The following is a 14,050-nucleotide window of genomic DNA, read 5'->3' as shown; positions in this document are numbered from 1 at the left end:
GGTGAGCTCAACCAGCACTAGGATTGAAGTAAAGGCTTATTTAAAGCCGTGTCGATTCTTGGCCAAACCCATTATGCTTCAGGATATAAATATCCATTGAAATTAATGCAATGGAAAGATGCGCAGATCTGTTGTGTCTGGTGTAAATAACATACAGAAAATCACTATGTACTTATTACTACCCTCTTAGTGTTTGTTTTGTTGTTTCAGTATTGCGTTGTGGATAAATGAGCGTGGGCGAGCTCTCTTCTGGTGTGAATGGAGGCGGTCGGTGGATGCATTTCAGTTTACATAGAAACCTTGGACCCTTGACATTTGTCTGTCTTTGTTTATATAGTAACCTCCTTTTCACAAGGAGGTTGTTACGCTCTGTAGGCTCCAGGAGTTGGGGATGCTCCTGCCAACCTGCCACCCTTGTTTTCCCTGCCAGACTGGTGTGACCCTGGGAATGGATCCTAAGCCCATCCCCAGTATTTAAAATTTCCCGAGCTCTCCCTGACTCCCTACGGGTGCCGACCATCTGGCAGCAGGACGGCATCATGAACCTGAGCTGTGCCACGGGCAGGCTGCCTTGCCTTGCCTGGCCTCTTGATGTGCAGCGCCGGCTGCTTTGAGTCATGGAAAGACATTAGTGGGGAAGTCAGTGATTTATTTGCCTAAGCAGGCACTGTGTCTTACCATAGCCCTCTCCCGAATGGAAAGGTCTACGTTTTCCAAGTATTTAAAGCCTCTTCCGCTGCCCTTCCTCCTCCCACTCAAAATGTGCCGTTCAGAGCCTCTCCTGCAGACGTCGAGCGCTTTTGCTGAGAGATTGTCTGGTCTGGTACAAAACCGATGCTCAAGCAGTGCCCTATGTTGGTAAAGGGTTTGACTTCTTCCTCTCTCATAAGCGGGTGGTTTTGGTGCATCCACCCCTATGGAGTACGAACAACGTGTGGCTTCTGCGTTGGGGCTCTCCGGATGATGGGCACAGCGGCCAGGGCTCGTTAAAGGGATGGCACCGGGGAAATCTGGAAATTGCTTGCCATAACTTATTTCCTTTAATTGGTTTTCCTGTGGGGGTTTTGTGGGTTTTTTTCAAACTAGTTGTTCAAGTAACCGAAAATGACAGAAGCACAGCACTTTGAAGGTCCTGACCCAAAGCCTGAATGTGAGCATGGAGGCACAAAAATAAGTGGCTTGATTTAATGGGAACAAAATGCAGCATGACCCTTCCCCTCCTGAGTACTCAGAAACCAAGAAACTGGCTTAAAAATCATGAGGATTATTTTTTTCTTGCATGGTGGGCACATCAATTTAATTTTCCAGAAGGTGGGAAAAAAGGAGTGTTGGAGGGGCTTGTTTTAAAACCCTTTCTCCTTCTCCATAAAGGCTGGGATACTTTTTTAATTTCTTTCAAAAGAAAGCTGGTATTTTTGCATTATTTTGTGGTTCCCAGAAGTAGAGGGCTTTAGGAAAACCACTTTCTATTAAAAGACCTAGCGACAGAGCTTTTAGCGCTTTCAGTTTCAGACCTCTTGGTGCAGCAGCGGTCGGTGCAATTCCTAAAAGGCAAACAGTTATTGCGTAGGGCAGACGGGCTGTCCTGCCGAGCACTCGGCCACTGCAGGGTCCCACTTTGCAGCCCGCTATCAGGAAGCCCAGGATGAAATCAGGGTCAGAGGCTGGAAGTTTCTGCCAGAAGCTGCTATCCCGATTCGTGCTCGCCGGCAAGGACCCTGCTTGGGGACCAGAGCGATGACATGCAGCACTGCCAACCCGGGTTTGCGCGGTGCCACGGCGAGGGCAGAGGGGATTTGGTCTGCGGCTGTCATCCCGGCGGGCAGGCGAGGGGGAGAGGCAGAGGCAGCTGGGGTGAAACAAGGACAGTTGGACGTCCTGCCAAAAGCTGCCTGAGTGACAGCAAGACGTGCAGCCCAGCCGGGGAACTGCAGTGGGATGGGGATGTGTTTCAGGGTGGGGAGAGAGGTGGAGGGACCCGCTGGGCTGTGGGTCTCGGTCCACCTTGGTGGCCTCCTTGGGAAGAGGGTGCCTCCAAGCAGCAGAGCACACCGTGGCTCCCACCCTGCTGGATCCCAGACTAGTCCAAACTTAAGTCTGGGGACTGCTCTCCCCCTGCAGAAGCATTGCTTTCCTCTGCTACACCCTCCCGGCATGTTTCTGCAGCCTCCCTGACATGTGTTTCGTGTTAGCCCCACCAACAACGAAGAGCTGGCTGGAAAGTATGTTATCAAATTGAGAGGGAGCGTTTCATTTCCTAATTAGATCTGGATCTTTTAAACACCTAAGCTTGTCTTATTTCAAGGATGGGAACAGAAGGAAACATCTCTTGTTATGTTTGGTGAGAGTAATTAATGTCTTTCGGCTTCACAAACCAGCTTTAGTAGAGAACATGTAAACTCAAAGGGTTCAAGAGAGTTAAAGTCCAGGGTAATGTCCTGCACCATGAGACTTCTATTGGTGCAGAGGTGTCTTGAAACACACCCTCCTCAAGGACGCATTTTCATCTTGGAAATGAAACTGGGAAGTGAAACTAGGTTCATCATCGGCATAGTGGTGGAAGGCTTCCCGCAGGCATGATCTTACATGGCATAGAGACTGCTTAACCACATCAGCACTGTGTGTGACTGTACGATAGCTGGGACTGGAAAGGTGCAGCACATTTTGCTGCAAATTACGAGTACCAGGTAGCACTCTGCATGCTGCAAACCTCAGCTCTGGGTGACCATCACCAAAAGACTCGCTGCCACATTGCCTCGGGGCTCCTCTCAGGTTGTGTCCTGAGCGGATGGAGCGGATTCCCATCTCCGGTGGCCAGCTGGATGTTGAGAAGTGGGATGACTTCTGTCACGCCCATATCAGAAATAAATGCATCTCATTCACCATGTTTCTCCAGTCTTCAGGCTGTCTGTGAGATGGATGGAGAGCACCAGAGGTGGAGCTCACGGCGCTTGCAGGAGCGGCCACTCAAGCTGATGCAGGCAACGAAGATTGTAATGTTTTTGTCATGAAAGGTCAACATGGAAATTCCAACTCTTGGCACATTCCCCATGATGAGCTTCAGCCAGTGACTTCTTGCACATTGAGCCAGTGTGGCTGAGGCAGAAAACATATTTCAAAATGTTTTTAAATTTTAAGCTCACACCCCACACTTAGTCATCCTCATATAGAAGGACTTTTTCTTCATCACCTTCAAAAAATGAAACCACTTGCTTTAAGATGCCATTTCTTAAATTTTCCAATATCACAGTGGTTTAATAGGATGCATGATTTGGAAATGGCTGTCTCCCTTCCCCGGTACAGTTGTTCCAGGCTCTATCCACAGCCTCCCAGGGCCTGGAAGGGACGTGTAGTCTTGCTATCCTCCTCTACTGGCCTGGCACTGACAGGCTTTAAAAACTGAACCATTTTATGGTCCAGAGACAGATTTCCAATGGATTCACATCTTGTGCTGGGCTCTGTGGTGTCCTAGGAGGACTGAGCTAAGGCTGACAATACAGGGGCTCTGCCCCTCTGCAGGGGCTGGCTCCCACGCAGGTCAGGACCATGGGGTGGTGTGAATGCAATTGGCTTGGTTCTCTTGGCCCTCCCAGCTCAAATTCAAGCATGAGCACATTTACTAAATGCCATATACTTGAATTCCCAATGCCAGCTTCTTTGGATTCCTTGAAATAGTGCCCATTTAAGAAAACCATGATTTGTAACTAATTTGGACACATGCATTGCCATGGAGGCACCAAACTTGCTGTATGCAAGAGCCTGATTGCCTGAATTAATAGTGAATAAAAGCCTGCCACCCCATCTGGTTTGCTTGTGAAGCAGAGGGCGCAGGCGTCCCTGCTCTGCAGCTGCACCCCGAGCAGCAGCTGTGGTGGATGTAGCTGTGTCCACGAGCTCAAAAACGGAGCTTTGTAGGGAGGGGGCAACCCAAACCTGCCTGTACAGATGTGTCTGGGGAAAGGGCAAGGCTGTCATTGTGAAGGCAAAGAGAAGGAGGGATTTCTAATCTCCATCAGATGTAGGCAGGGAAGGAGGTCACCTCGAGATCTTGTAAACATAATCTCCTCTGTCTAGTAATGTTTGAGTTTGCAGGCTGGATCCAAAGCAAACGGTGGGAGTGTAAAAGAGGCTGTAGGAGGGCAACTTGTGATGTGCTGTAACATATGAGATGCCTAGTAAAACAGAAGGTTCTCCCATGACTTTTGGCAAGGGATATATCTTGACAATCCGCAACATCTCTGGTAGTCTTGGAGTGATGGAAGAGGCAGTGAGATCAGTGGTTTTGTGCCAATGAAAGGAGCATGTATATAATTTATCTTGTCTGAGGCACTTGAGGTTGTTTCCAGTGGGAAAGCTGAACTGTAATTAGGTTGCTGATGAGTCTCGTATACAAACCCTTCAGCTCTATAAACTATGCCTTCAAAGGCATCCCTTCTCCTAGGGACTGACCAAGGAGGAATTTAAGCAGTAGTTCCAGCGAGCTGATGGATGCCTTTCTGAAACCAGATGCTCGGCAGCCAGCCACTCCACTTACTGTCACTGAAAGCCTTGAGGGCTGTTGACTTTCTCAGCCCATCGCTAAACCCCATAGCTGCAAGGGGATGCTTCAGCAGAGGAGTGCCCTTACTGGATCGGTTTCTTCATCCATCTCTGCTGTGAGCTGCCCTGAGCTACTCCCTGCGGGAGGTTCAGCTGGTCGCGGCAACCTTCATGGTTGATTTAATTTTTTTTTAAGGTGTTTTAAGGTTTGGGGGAGTGCTTTTTAAGTAAAACTGTTAGGAAAGAAGGGTAGGAAAGACCTTATGACATGGTTGACCTGCTAGGCTTTTTGCTGCTAAATCCTGGGTTTAAAACCAGCAAGGAAACACTGCTCCATTCCCATCTTCATGTCTCTCAATGTAGGCAGAGAAAGAAGAGACTAATTTGTACAAAACACCAGCCAGCCCAGTAAACATGGAAGCCTTTGCAGGACCCCCATCTTTTACACCATTTTGAAGGCCTAGCAGTAATACTGATCTCCAAAGCTCAGGGTCTGCAGTGGGCAGGGAAACGTGGAGGAGGAGAAAACTTCTTGTTGAGTGGTGTGGCCTGGAGAAGGCTAGGCTGGAAGCGTGGCTTGGGTCCCCTATTTACTAGCATAGAGGCTCTGCTGGCAAAATCCGATGCTGTAGCAAGACTGAGCAGAAAACTGGCCACGGTCAGGCTGTGCCGCCTCCTGTCCAGCTCATGCACTGAGCAGCGAGATTGCATCGACTCTGCCACATCCTCTGGTGCCCCAAAGTATTTGTCCATCCAGTGCCATGCTGCTGAGATGGACACAGCTGGTTTGAGAAGCAGTGTTTTGAAAGCTGCTGCCAGAGACCCTTTGTCAGCCTGAATGTTTTTCCTACTCCAGTAGCAGTGGAAATCATGGTACTAAGCTGCACATAACCCTCCTAGCTTAGCCAGAGCCTTCAGATGGGCACATGAGTGAAGCCAAATGATGCTAAGGAAGAGTTGGGGACTGAGCGACAGGGATGCTGCTCGTCTTCTGCCGAGGTGGGAGGTGTAGCACTCTCCAAAGCCCAGTTGCGCAGTGCTGGGCACCAGGAGGCAGAGGTGGAGAATATGCACTCTATGGGTAAAAAAGGCTCATGACAACATGCTGCCAGAACATGTTCTCAGGCGTTAATGTTTTCTTGGTGATGTCAAGCACAGAATGGGGGCGAACCAGGAGAGTGCAGAAGGGCACCCTGAATAGAGTGAGACACTTGGGAACCCTCATCCAGAGAGAGGAAAATAAGAGGGTAACAAGTCTGACACGTGGCCGGAGCATGCAGTCTCTACCAGCTAATCGTGTTTGGGCTCTGCAACAGTAGGTGGTTGTTCGTTGCGTGGACTTCAGGTGGAAGTCAGCTCCCCCAGCTGCGGGCTGTGTCTGCTCGAAGGGAGCTGCCCTGTTGTCCCCACGGTCACCATCACTGCTAGTACCTCCCGAGGGCAGTTTGGGCCCCTGTCCTGGCCACCGGGCCCCACCTAGGAAGGGAGAGGTGCCCATTTGTCTTGAGCAACTATGGAGGGAAGCTGGAGGAGCTGCGTCTTAGTATTTTTTGCTGCTAAATGTAGATAATAATTTGATATCTGGGTGTTTCCCATCGCCATCTGTTTGTTACTCTGCCAGGCAAGGTCTTTCTGGCAGCTTTTCCTGCTGGGCTTCTGGTCCCTCCTGCTCAGGGGCAGCCGCGGCGCAGGGATGCTGCTGACACCTCTCCCCTGCTCTTGCCTTCAGGCCACGGAGAGTGTCACTGTGGGGAGTGCAAGTGCCACGCCGGTTACATCGGAGACAACTGCAACTGCTCCACCAAGACGGACGGCTGCGTTTCCAGTGATGGGCAGATGTGCAGTGGCAGGGGCACCTGCGTCTGTGGGAAGTGTCAGTGCACTGAGCCGGGGGCTTTTGGAGAGACGTGTGAGAAGTGTCCCACCTGCCCAGGCGTCTGTAGCACTAAAAGGTACTCACGGGGGGCGGTCAGGAGGGACTTCTCATTGATGGAAAGGGCAGCTCTTTAGTTCCTGGGAGACTTTTCAGCTAAGGAATTACTCCTGCTTCGTTAAACAGGGGTGATGATTAGCCCCAGGCAAGCCTGCTGCTGCTTGGAGCCCACACTAAGCAACCTGAGAGAGTCAGGTGGAGAAGCAACAAGCGTTGTTGCCCAAGTCCTCATGGAGGTTCATGTCCCTGTCCGTTTCCAGTGCTGTCCTGCTCTGCAGGAAAAGCTGGCATCCCCAGTTCTGCTGCACCCTGAGCTGCGAACATCTGGGCCCAGGGAGCTGCGAGCTGCAGAGGAGGGGAGGACGGGGATGACTGCCTGCCTCGCGGTGGCAGAGGTGCCCTGGGCATCAGCCTCAGACTGGCGCAGAGCAGCAGTGCTGTCTGCCTTGATCTCAGGCAGGGTGGGTTTTGGAGTAGCTGACGTGCAGCTCCTGACATCCAAAGGGCAAACAAACCCCAAACCTACCAGCTTTTTTGCACCTTCATTTAATCCACCCCTAGAATAAATCCATCCTTGAGATGGGAGATGCTTGGGCCTGAAGTTGCTCTTTCCTTGCGGTGCAGATGTACAGCCTCCAGACCAACACCCAGCGAGTCCCCTTCCGAGGGGTGGATCTCTATGTTCATGCAGTTTCTGATGGGTGCTTAATCTTCCTCTCCGTGTGTCTTTCTGCAGGGACTGCATTGAATGCAAGCTGTTTAACTCAGGAAGACTGGCTGATAACCAAACCTGCCAAAAGCACTGCAAGGACGAGATCATCACCACTGTGGATGTTCTCGGTAAGTAGGCAGCAGCAGGACTGCAGATGGTGGGAGCCAGTGACTGCGGCATTGAACTCCTCTTAACCAAACCAAGACATACCTGTAAACAAAGCCTCAGGGAAAACCTGGTATTTAGAAATGTATGTGTGTGTGTAGTATGTATATGTGTATATTTGGTATGTGTGACCCCTCTGTCCAGGCTGTAATCTGTATTGAAGTAAAAAACCCTTTGATTTTAAATAACATCTTAAAATCAAGGTCTGTGAGGACTACTAATGGCAGTGCAAGGAGGAAAGAGAGTAGGATGAGATCAGATAAGACAGAAGATTAGAACTGTGAGAGAGTGCATAAGGACAAAGTATCGCCCAAAAAAGGCATTTTTTAATCTTCTGAGAATTCATCTTGGAAGAAGTAAGCCTGTAGAAGGAAGCAAAGCTGTTTTGGACATGATGAGCTCTGCTTTGGTGGAACTGACTGCTAAAAGTCTCCCTGGCAAGCTCCTCTCCTGCCCTTTGTGTCATCTTCTAGAGGTTACCCCACACCTGCGTCCCTCAGCAGATGACTTTCTCCCCCTTCTTTTGAAGCTCCATTCTGGGAGTCCCTGGTTGCTATTTGGGGAAGTAGACGGAACCCAAACTGTGACAGCTTTAATCCTGACCCTGGCCTTAGCAATACCCCTTGGAGGGAGGGATGGAGATCAAACACAGATAAATTACTGTCCACATCTGACATTTCCTCCTCCTCTTGCCATAGTTTATAGAGGTAGGAGTGCTCTACCTTGCTTGTCCTTTCTCTCCCTTCCTCCCAAGCTGCTTGCAGGCAATGTTTTTCCCATTGACGACTCTCACATCCAGTGTCTAGCTTTTAAATTATGACCAGTGAGGTTTCCTACCTTTCCCTTTGGGAGGCTTGCTCTCATTCTCTCCATCCTCCCTGCAGTTTAGCAGGGAGTGTACCTACACCAGCACACTGCGAGAGGTCACAAGGCACTTCCAAACCACATGAAGTTCTTTTCTGATGCCTGACTGGCCTGGGTGTTGCACCATGCCAAAGGCAGCTCTTGTGCTGACTGTGCCCTGGGAGGTGAGGTTGGGCTGTCAGAGAAAAACACAGCCAAATTTCTGTTTTAAGACATTTTGGGGAATTACGCTTATTCTTCTGTTGAACTACTGCAGTCAGATTGCGGGTGGTGCTAAGCTCTTGGGAGCTCAGGGCACTCTGCAGCTTGGAGATCTGGGTTGCTAGTGAAAGAGGTAAAGCAAAATACTCCTAGAGAAAGTGCTTGGGGACTTTCTTAAGGATTTCTTAACAGGCAGACTTAGCCAAATCCTGGTCTTCAAGTGCTTTTGTGTTATGTAGCACATGTTAAAAGTCCCTGCTGAGATGCCAAATGCTGATATTTGTCACAGAAGACATAGGTCTGCATTGTCCTGGCAGTGGAGGATGGGACCTTCTTAAATATTGAATTGCAATGAACACACCCTGGAAGATCCCAAGTGCCTTTTGGCTTCAAAGCTTTGTAGAGCAGAGGCATCTATCGTTGGACTTGCGAGCCAGAATGATGCGTTTTGGGAGGCTTATATGACTTGCATTGGACTCTGCAGGATCTCCTTCGCTTCTGCAGTATTACATTTCCATTCCTGATGGTTCCAGACAGGAGCTTTCAACACGACAGGAGCATGACAGGTCCAGGGCCGAGCTGAACCTGCCAACAGCACACATCAGTGGACCTGAAAGCTCGATGGGGCCATCACACCTCTCTCTGTGGACGTGTGATCTCTAAGTGAAGACCAACAGAGATCATTACTATTGAGACTTTAAACACTATATCTTCTAGCAGAATAATGGTGCAAGGATGGGATTGGAAGCAGCTGGGACTGGAGGAACTAAGATTTGCTGCTCAACTCAGAAGGGCATTAGCCAAGAAACATGGACATTTTATCTATATTAATCTAATTAGTACTTCGGGTTGTAATAATCACCACTTCTCCAGCCCTGCCTTTGATACCACTGTGTAGGTAGGGCAGGTTTTCCCATCCCAAGGTAGGAACAGCTGAGGATTGTTCACACCAGGAACCTCATCAGAACTCACCAGAGGGGCAGCTGCATCTGGGCTCAGAGCTGTTGAAATGGTGTGTATTAATCTTTTGACTGAAAGCAGGTCAAAGGCATTGAAAGGAAAGACAAACACACAGGAGAGAGATAAGGGTCTAGAATAGCGGCGGTCATTAATGCGATCATTTTTCAGCGTGACAGACAGGGACGGATACGCGTGAGGAGGAGAGCTGTGGGAAGCATTTTCCAGGTGCCTAAGCCAAGGTCACCTCTTTGCCAGCCAACAGTACCGGGTGCCCAAATCCCTTCCTCTCCCTTGAAACTCTCAGCCCATGCAGGCCTACAGAGATGTGCTCCTGCAGAGCTACCTGGCATGGCCGGAGATGTTGCCCCATCTCCCTCCCAGCACTGTCCCTGCAGCAGGGACGCCCCGTGAGCTGTGGCCGTGCAGGGTGGTGGCTCTACTGAAATCACCCCTAAAGCTAGAGCTGCAAACCTCAGATGATGGCTTTGCTGAAACTTTGTAATGGCTTTTGTGAAGCAGCCTTCCTCAGAAAGCATCTTATAGTGACCAGAGCAGCGACAGGCTCTGCCTGGTGCTACGGTATGTTAAACGGGCAAACAAACATATGGACATGGGAATCAAGTACTCTCATTTCTTGCAACTCCCCCATCTCCGCATCCTCCTCTCCAGCCAGCTCCTCCCTTCCCCCTCCCTCCCTCTCCCCCTCCCCATTCTCCTCTTCTATCTCCCTTTTTAAAAACAAACTTCTCAACCGTTTCCGGAGCTGGAGCCGTTCAGCACAGCTGGAGCAGGAGCCAGCCACGGGCTGCTGCTGCGGCTGCCCCGTCCATGCCCTCGCAGGCTGAGTCTGTGCCCCTCTCTTTCTCTTCAGCTTCCACTCTTGAAGAAATTTAGCAAATTAAGAAGAAAATGGCATTTACTGCCAAAGCAGACTTGGGCAAAGGAAGAGTGTGTGTGTGTGTGTGAAGTTGCATCTGTTTACCGTGCGATGCTTGCCGAATGCCACATTTTCTCAAGCAGTAAGTCTGGACACTGCTAAGTTCCAATTTGCGTGAATGATGATCAAACTCTGTTGCTTTGCAGGCTTACTCCCCATTCCTCCGCTCCCAGGCACCCGTGGGAAGCCCTGCTCAGCTTGCAGGGGAGAACTGTAATAATTCTTAATATTAAACCTGCCAACTAACTCAACCGAGTGCCATGTTGCACCTTTAGACATATCCAATTAGAAAGGGTGACTAATCCGAAAGCAGGGGAACCCATACCATTGCAAGTTGTTAGGGGGGGAATTAGCTTAAAAAGAAAGAGGGTGTTGGAAGCATTTCCTTAAGAAATTAGGGTACAAGAGTTCTGCAGTCTTTAGGATTATTTTTTTTATATAAAAAAACCAAAATAAAACTCTGCGACTCTGCCTCTCGTTCCAGAAACGGATGACCCGAATGCAATCCTCTGTGCCTACCCAGTGAACAACTGCGTCATGAAGTTCACCTACTCAGAGCTTGCCAGTGGGAAATCCAACCTCACCGTCCTCAAAGAGCCAGGTTGGCCTTCCATTGGGTTGCTTTTAATAGCACAGGCTGCCTCGGGAGAGGTGATGGGCTGCTGGGGAGCCTGGCGGGTTGTGGAGACGCTGATTTCACTTGCTGCAGAAAGGCACGCTTGAGCAGATGAACCAGGAAGATTTAAAATAAAATGTTTTACAGTGCTGAAATCCAGCTCCAGGTGCTCCCAACTTAGTAAAAAAGGACTCTGAGAGTGAAAGCACCTCAGCCATAGCATTGCTAGCAAGTGGCTGAAAGGCTTTCTGCCAGCTTGGGATGCTGGAATTAAACTCAGCCTATTTACATAGCAAAAAGCATGCCATGTACTGATTTGGAGATAGAGCCACTGGGAGCAAAAAAAATCAGAAGGGGACACCTGCTGCTGGTTAAGTCAGGATGTTAGGAAAGCCCCACACCACCTATGGATTTCTGCATTACCAAAGAGCTAGCTCCGGTCCAGGCAGGCAGCGTAAGGTCTTTGTGTCCCTGCTCCCCTCCCCAGGCTGCCGCAGACAGCTGTGCTTCCCAGCATTATTTTAATCACGTGCAAATCACTTTCTCAAAGAAAACCCCACGTGGTGTTGCAGGACAAGCTGGCAAGCACCCAGCAGTAGCTTCTCGCAATCTGCTCCGGTCCTCTGAGGCCCAGGCCAGTATGGGAAAGACTGAGATACCGCACGCTTTATTTTATTTGTGCTGCGGCTTGCACTTCTTAATTGAAAGATCGGTTGATTAGCTGACAGTTAATGTACCTATTTAAAGTGCCTAGTGATCACCTGTCTCCATGTGGGCCAGAAGCTGAGCTGGCTTTTGCCAGAGGCACCTTAACCCTCTGTGTGCCATATGGTCACCCGGCATTAAAACCAGGTGTCACTGTTGGACGGCAGAACTGCAGCACCGCTCTTCCCCTGAAGCGCTACGTGACATCCTGGCTTTGGTGACATCCACGAGAGCTATGTCTTTGACCTGCTTCTAGCCAGGAACTTATTTAATTAAAAAAAAAATAATCATCCCTTTGGTTTCAGAGAGTACTGTTGCTTTTTTTTAATTTAGTCACTGCCGCTAGTGCTGCCCTGAGGTCACTTGCTCAGTGGCTACGGTCCAGGTCATTACATCCCAGTATCCTGATCCAGGATACACTCGCACCGGAGCTAATTGCTTTCTCCCCCTTGTTACCAGCGTGCAGCTCAGCCCCCAGCGCCGTGACGATCGTGCTGGCAGTGATCGGCAGCGTGGTGCTGATCGGCATCATCCTGCTGGGGCTCTGGAAGCTGCTTGTCACCATTCACGACAGACGGGAGTTTGACCGATTCCAGAGCGAACGCTCCCGGGCCAGATACGAAATGGTAAGCCTGGGATGGAGGTGCTGCTGGGGTACGGGGGGGCTGTCAGGATGCGCCTGCAGCAGACAGCTCTGCAGCGATGGAGAAGGGTGGCAGGCACGAGGGATGCGGGTGCTCGTGCCCTGCGGTGCCACGCAGCGGGACTTCTGGGACCGGCACGTTGCGCTGCTCTGCCCCATGGCAATTTACAAATATTTGCAAAATTATGCCCAGCCTTTGGTTTCATCGTGTATTTCCAATCAGTGCTGGAGGGCTGAAGAATGTGGGGGAGTGGGGACCAAGCTCTGACTGTGGCGGCGGACAGGTCGGTCAGGTCTATAAGGGAGCCCTTCTGGGAGGCTTTAGGTGGGGTTGCCAGCGGTTGAGGGCATCACCTGTGCCTGCAGATGGGACAGAAGGTGGGTCTGATGGACAAACTGCTTTTGGATCTGAATGCACAATTGGGTCAAAGCCAATTGCAGCGCTATCTCCAAATTAATGGGTGCAGGAAGGGGGGGTTTATGCACATTTTTGCCATGACATGGATTTTGTTCCTCACCTTTGTTCTTTTTGTCCACTCATTTCTCCAAAGGCATCCAATCCTCTCTACCGAAAGCCTATTTCCACGCATAACGTAGAGTTCACGTTCAACAAGCTCAACAAGTCTTACAACGGTACAGTTGACTGATGGGGTCTCGGCGCCTGGGACTGCTGTGGACAATTGCTTGACTGTATGTGCTGCTTCCCCACTTGAAGATGGGATCGTCTTCAGGGGTGAGAATCCCTTACGACAGGACTGGTCGATGACCAAAGCCTGTTTTTTGCACAGTAAGGAGAAAAGTCTGGTTCATTCTGGAGGCACGGATGCAAAGGCAGGCTCCCCGCCTGTGCTGATGGACTCTGAGCCGTGTGCGACTCCATACCCCAGCTTTCTGGATGTATTAAACCTGCCAACTAAGTCAACCAAGTGCCATATTGTAGCTTTAGACATATCCCGTTAGAAAGGGGGACTAGGTCAAAAATCAGGGGAACCCACGCCATTGCAAGTTGTTAGGGGGGGAATTAGCTTAAAAAGAAGAGGGTGTTGGAAGCATTTCTGTAAGAAATTAGGGTACAAGAGTTCTGCAGTCTTTAGGAATTTTTTTTATATAAAAAAAAACAAAATAAAACTATTGTGCATATATGATGCTGTGAGTAGAGTTCATTGTTTCCTTGCTGAGCCCCCCACTGACAGACCGAACAGGGGCTTGCTCCTGCAAGCACAAGTGGTGCTGCCTGACTGATTTATTAATAGAGCCTTATCGGTCAAAACATGGCTATAAAAATAGGAGCTGGAGCCACAGTGACTGCCGCAGAAGGTATGTTGATTTAATACCCTGGTGTTGACCCAGGGTGGGGAGTGCCACAAGGAGCTCCTGCTCCGTGCCGGCGGTGTTAAACAGATGGGAAACTGGTGGGAGCCCAAGGGAAATGGGAGTTTAGGCTGAGGAAACTAAATTAAACACACATTCTCTGGGATGTGCAAGTAGGCGTCCGGCCTGGGTGCCTGCAGGGAGGCAGCTGGGAGCACCCAGCAGCTTATCCAGACCTCTGACTTCTTTTTACCAGCGGACTAGAGCTGTGGGGTCCAGTGGTGCCTGGCTGGAAAAGCAGGGGAGCCCTGAGCTTTTGGCTGGAAAGGGAGCTGGATAAAACCCAGTGATGTTGCTTCACAATATACATTTTGGTTTGGTTTTGTTGTTTTTTTTCCCCCAAAACTGTTACCCCAGCCCCATCTGTTTTCCTCTGGAGCTGGGGTTTGGGTTACCCTGGCTGA

The 14,050-nt window shown here is 50.0% G+C and overlaps 1 protein-coding gene across 1 annotated transcript in view; it reads left to right on the top strand.

The window, feature by feature from the left end:
* The window catches only part of ITGB5 (integrin subunit beta 5), a 64,501-nt gene extending 51,081 nt beyond the window's left edge, over positions 1–13,420 (top strand). Inside the window, exons 11-15 of the mRNA XM_049810202.1 lie at positions 6,269–6,491; positions 7,209–7,312; positions 10,796–10,912; positions 12,092–12,258; positions 12,827–13,420. Of these exons, the coding sequence (XP_049666159.1) occupies positions 6,269–6,491; positions 7,209–7,312; positions 10,796–10,912; positions 12,092–12,258; positions 12,827–12,922 (707 nt within the window). The 3' untranslated portion in view covers positions 12,923–13,420. The remainder of the gene's footprint in view (positions 1–6,268; positions 6,492–7,208; positions 7,313–10,795; positions 10,913–12,091; positions 12,259–12,826) is intronic.
* Positions 13,421–14,050: the final 630 nt, after the last annotated feature.

Source organism: Accipiter gentilis, chromosome 1 (genome assembly GCF_929443795.1).
Source record: "Accipiter gentilis chromosome 1, bAccGen1.1, whole genome shotgun sequence".
NCBI classification, from domain to species: Eukaryota; Metazoa; Chordata; class Aves; order Accipitriformes; family Accipitridae; genus Astur; species Astur gentilis.
Note: the sequence above shows the minus strand (reverse complement) of the source record. Positions and strands in the feature narration are given on the sequence as shown.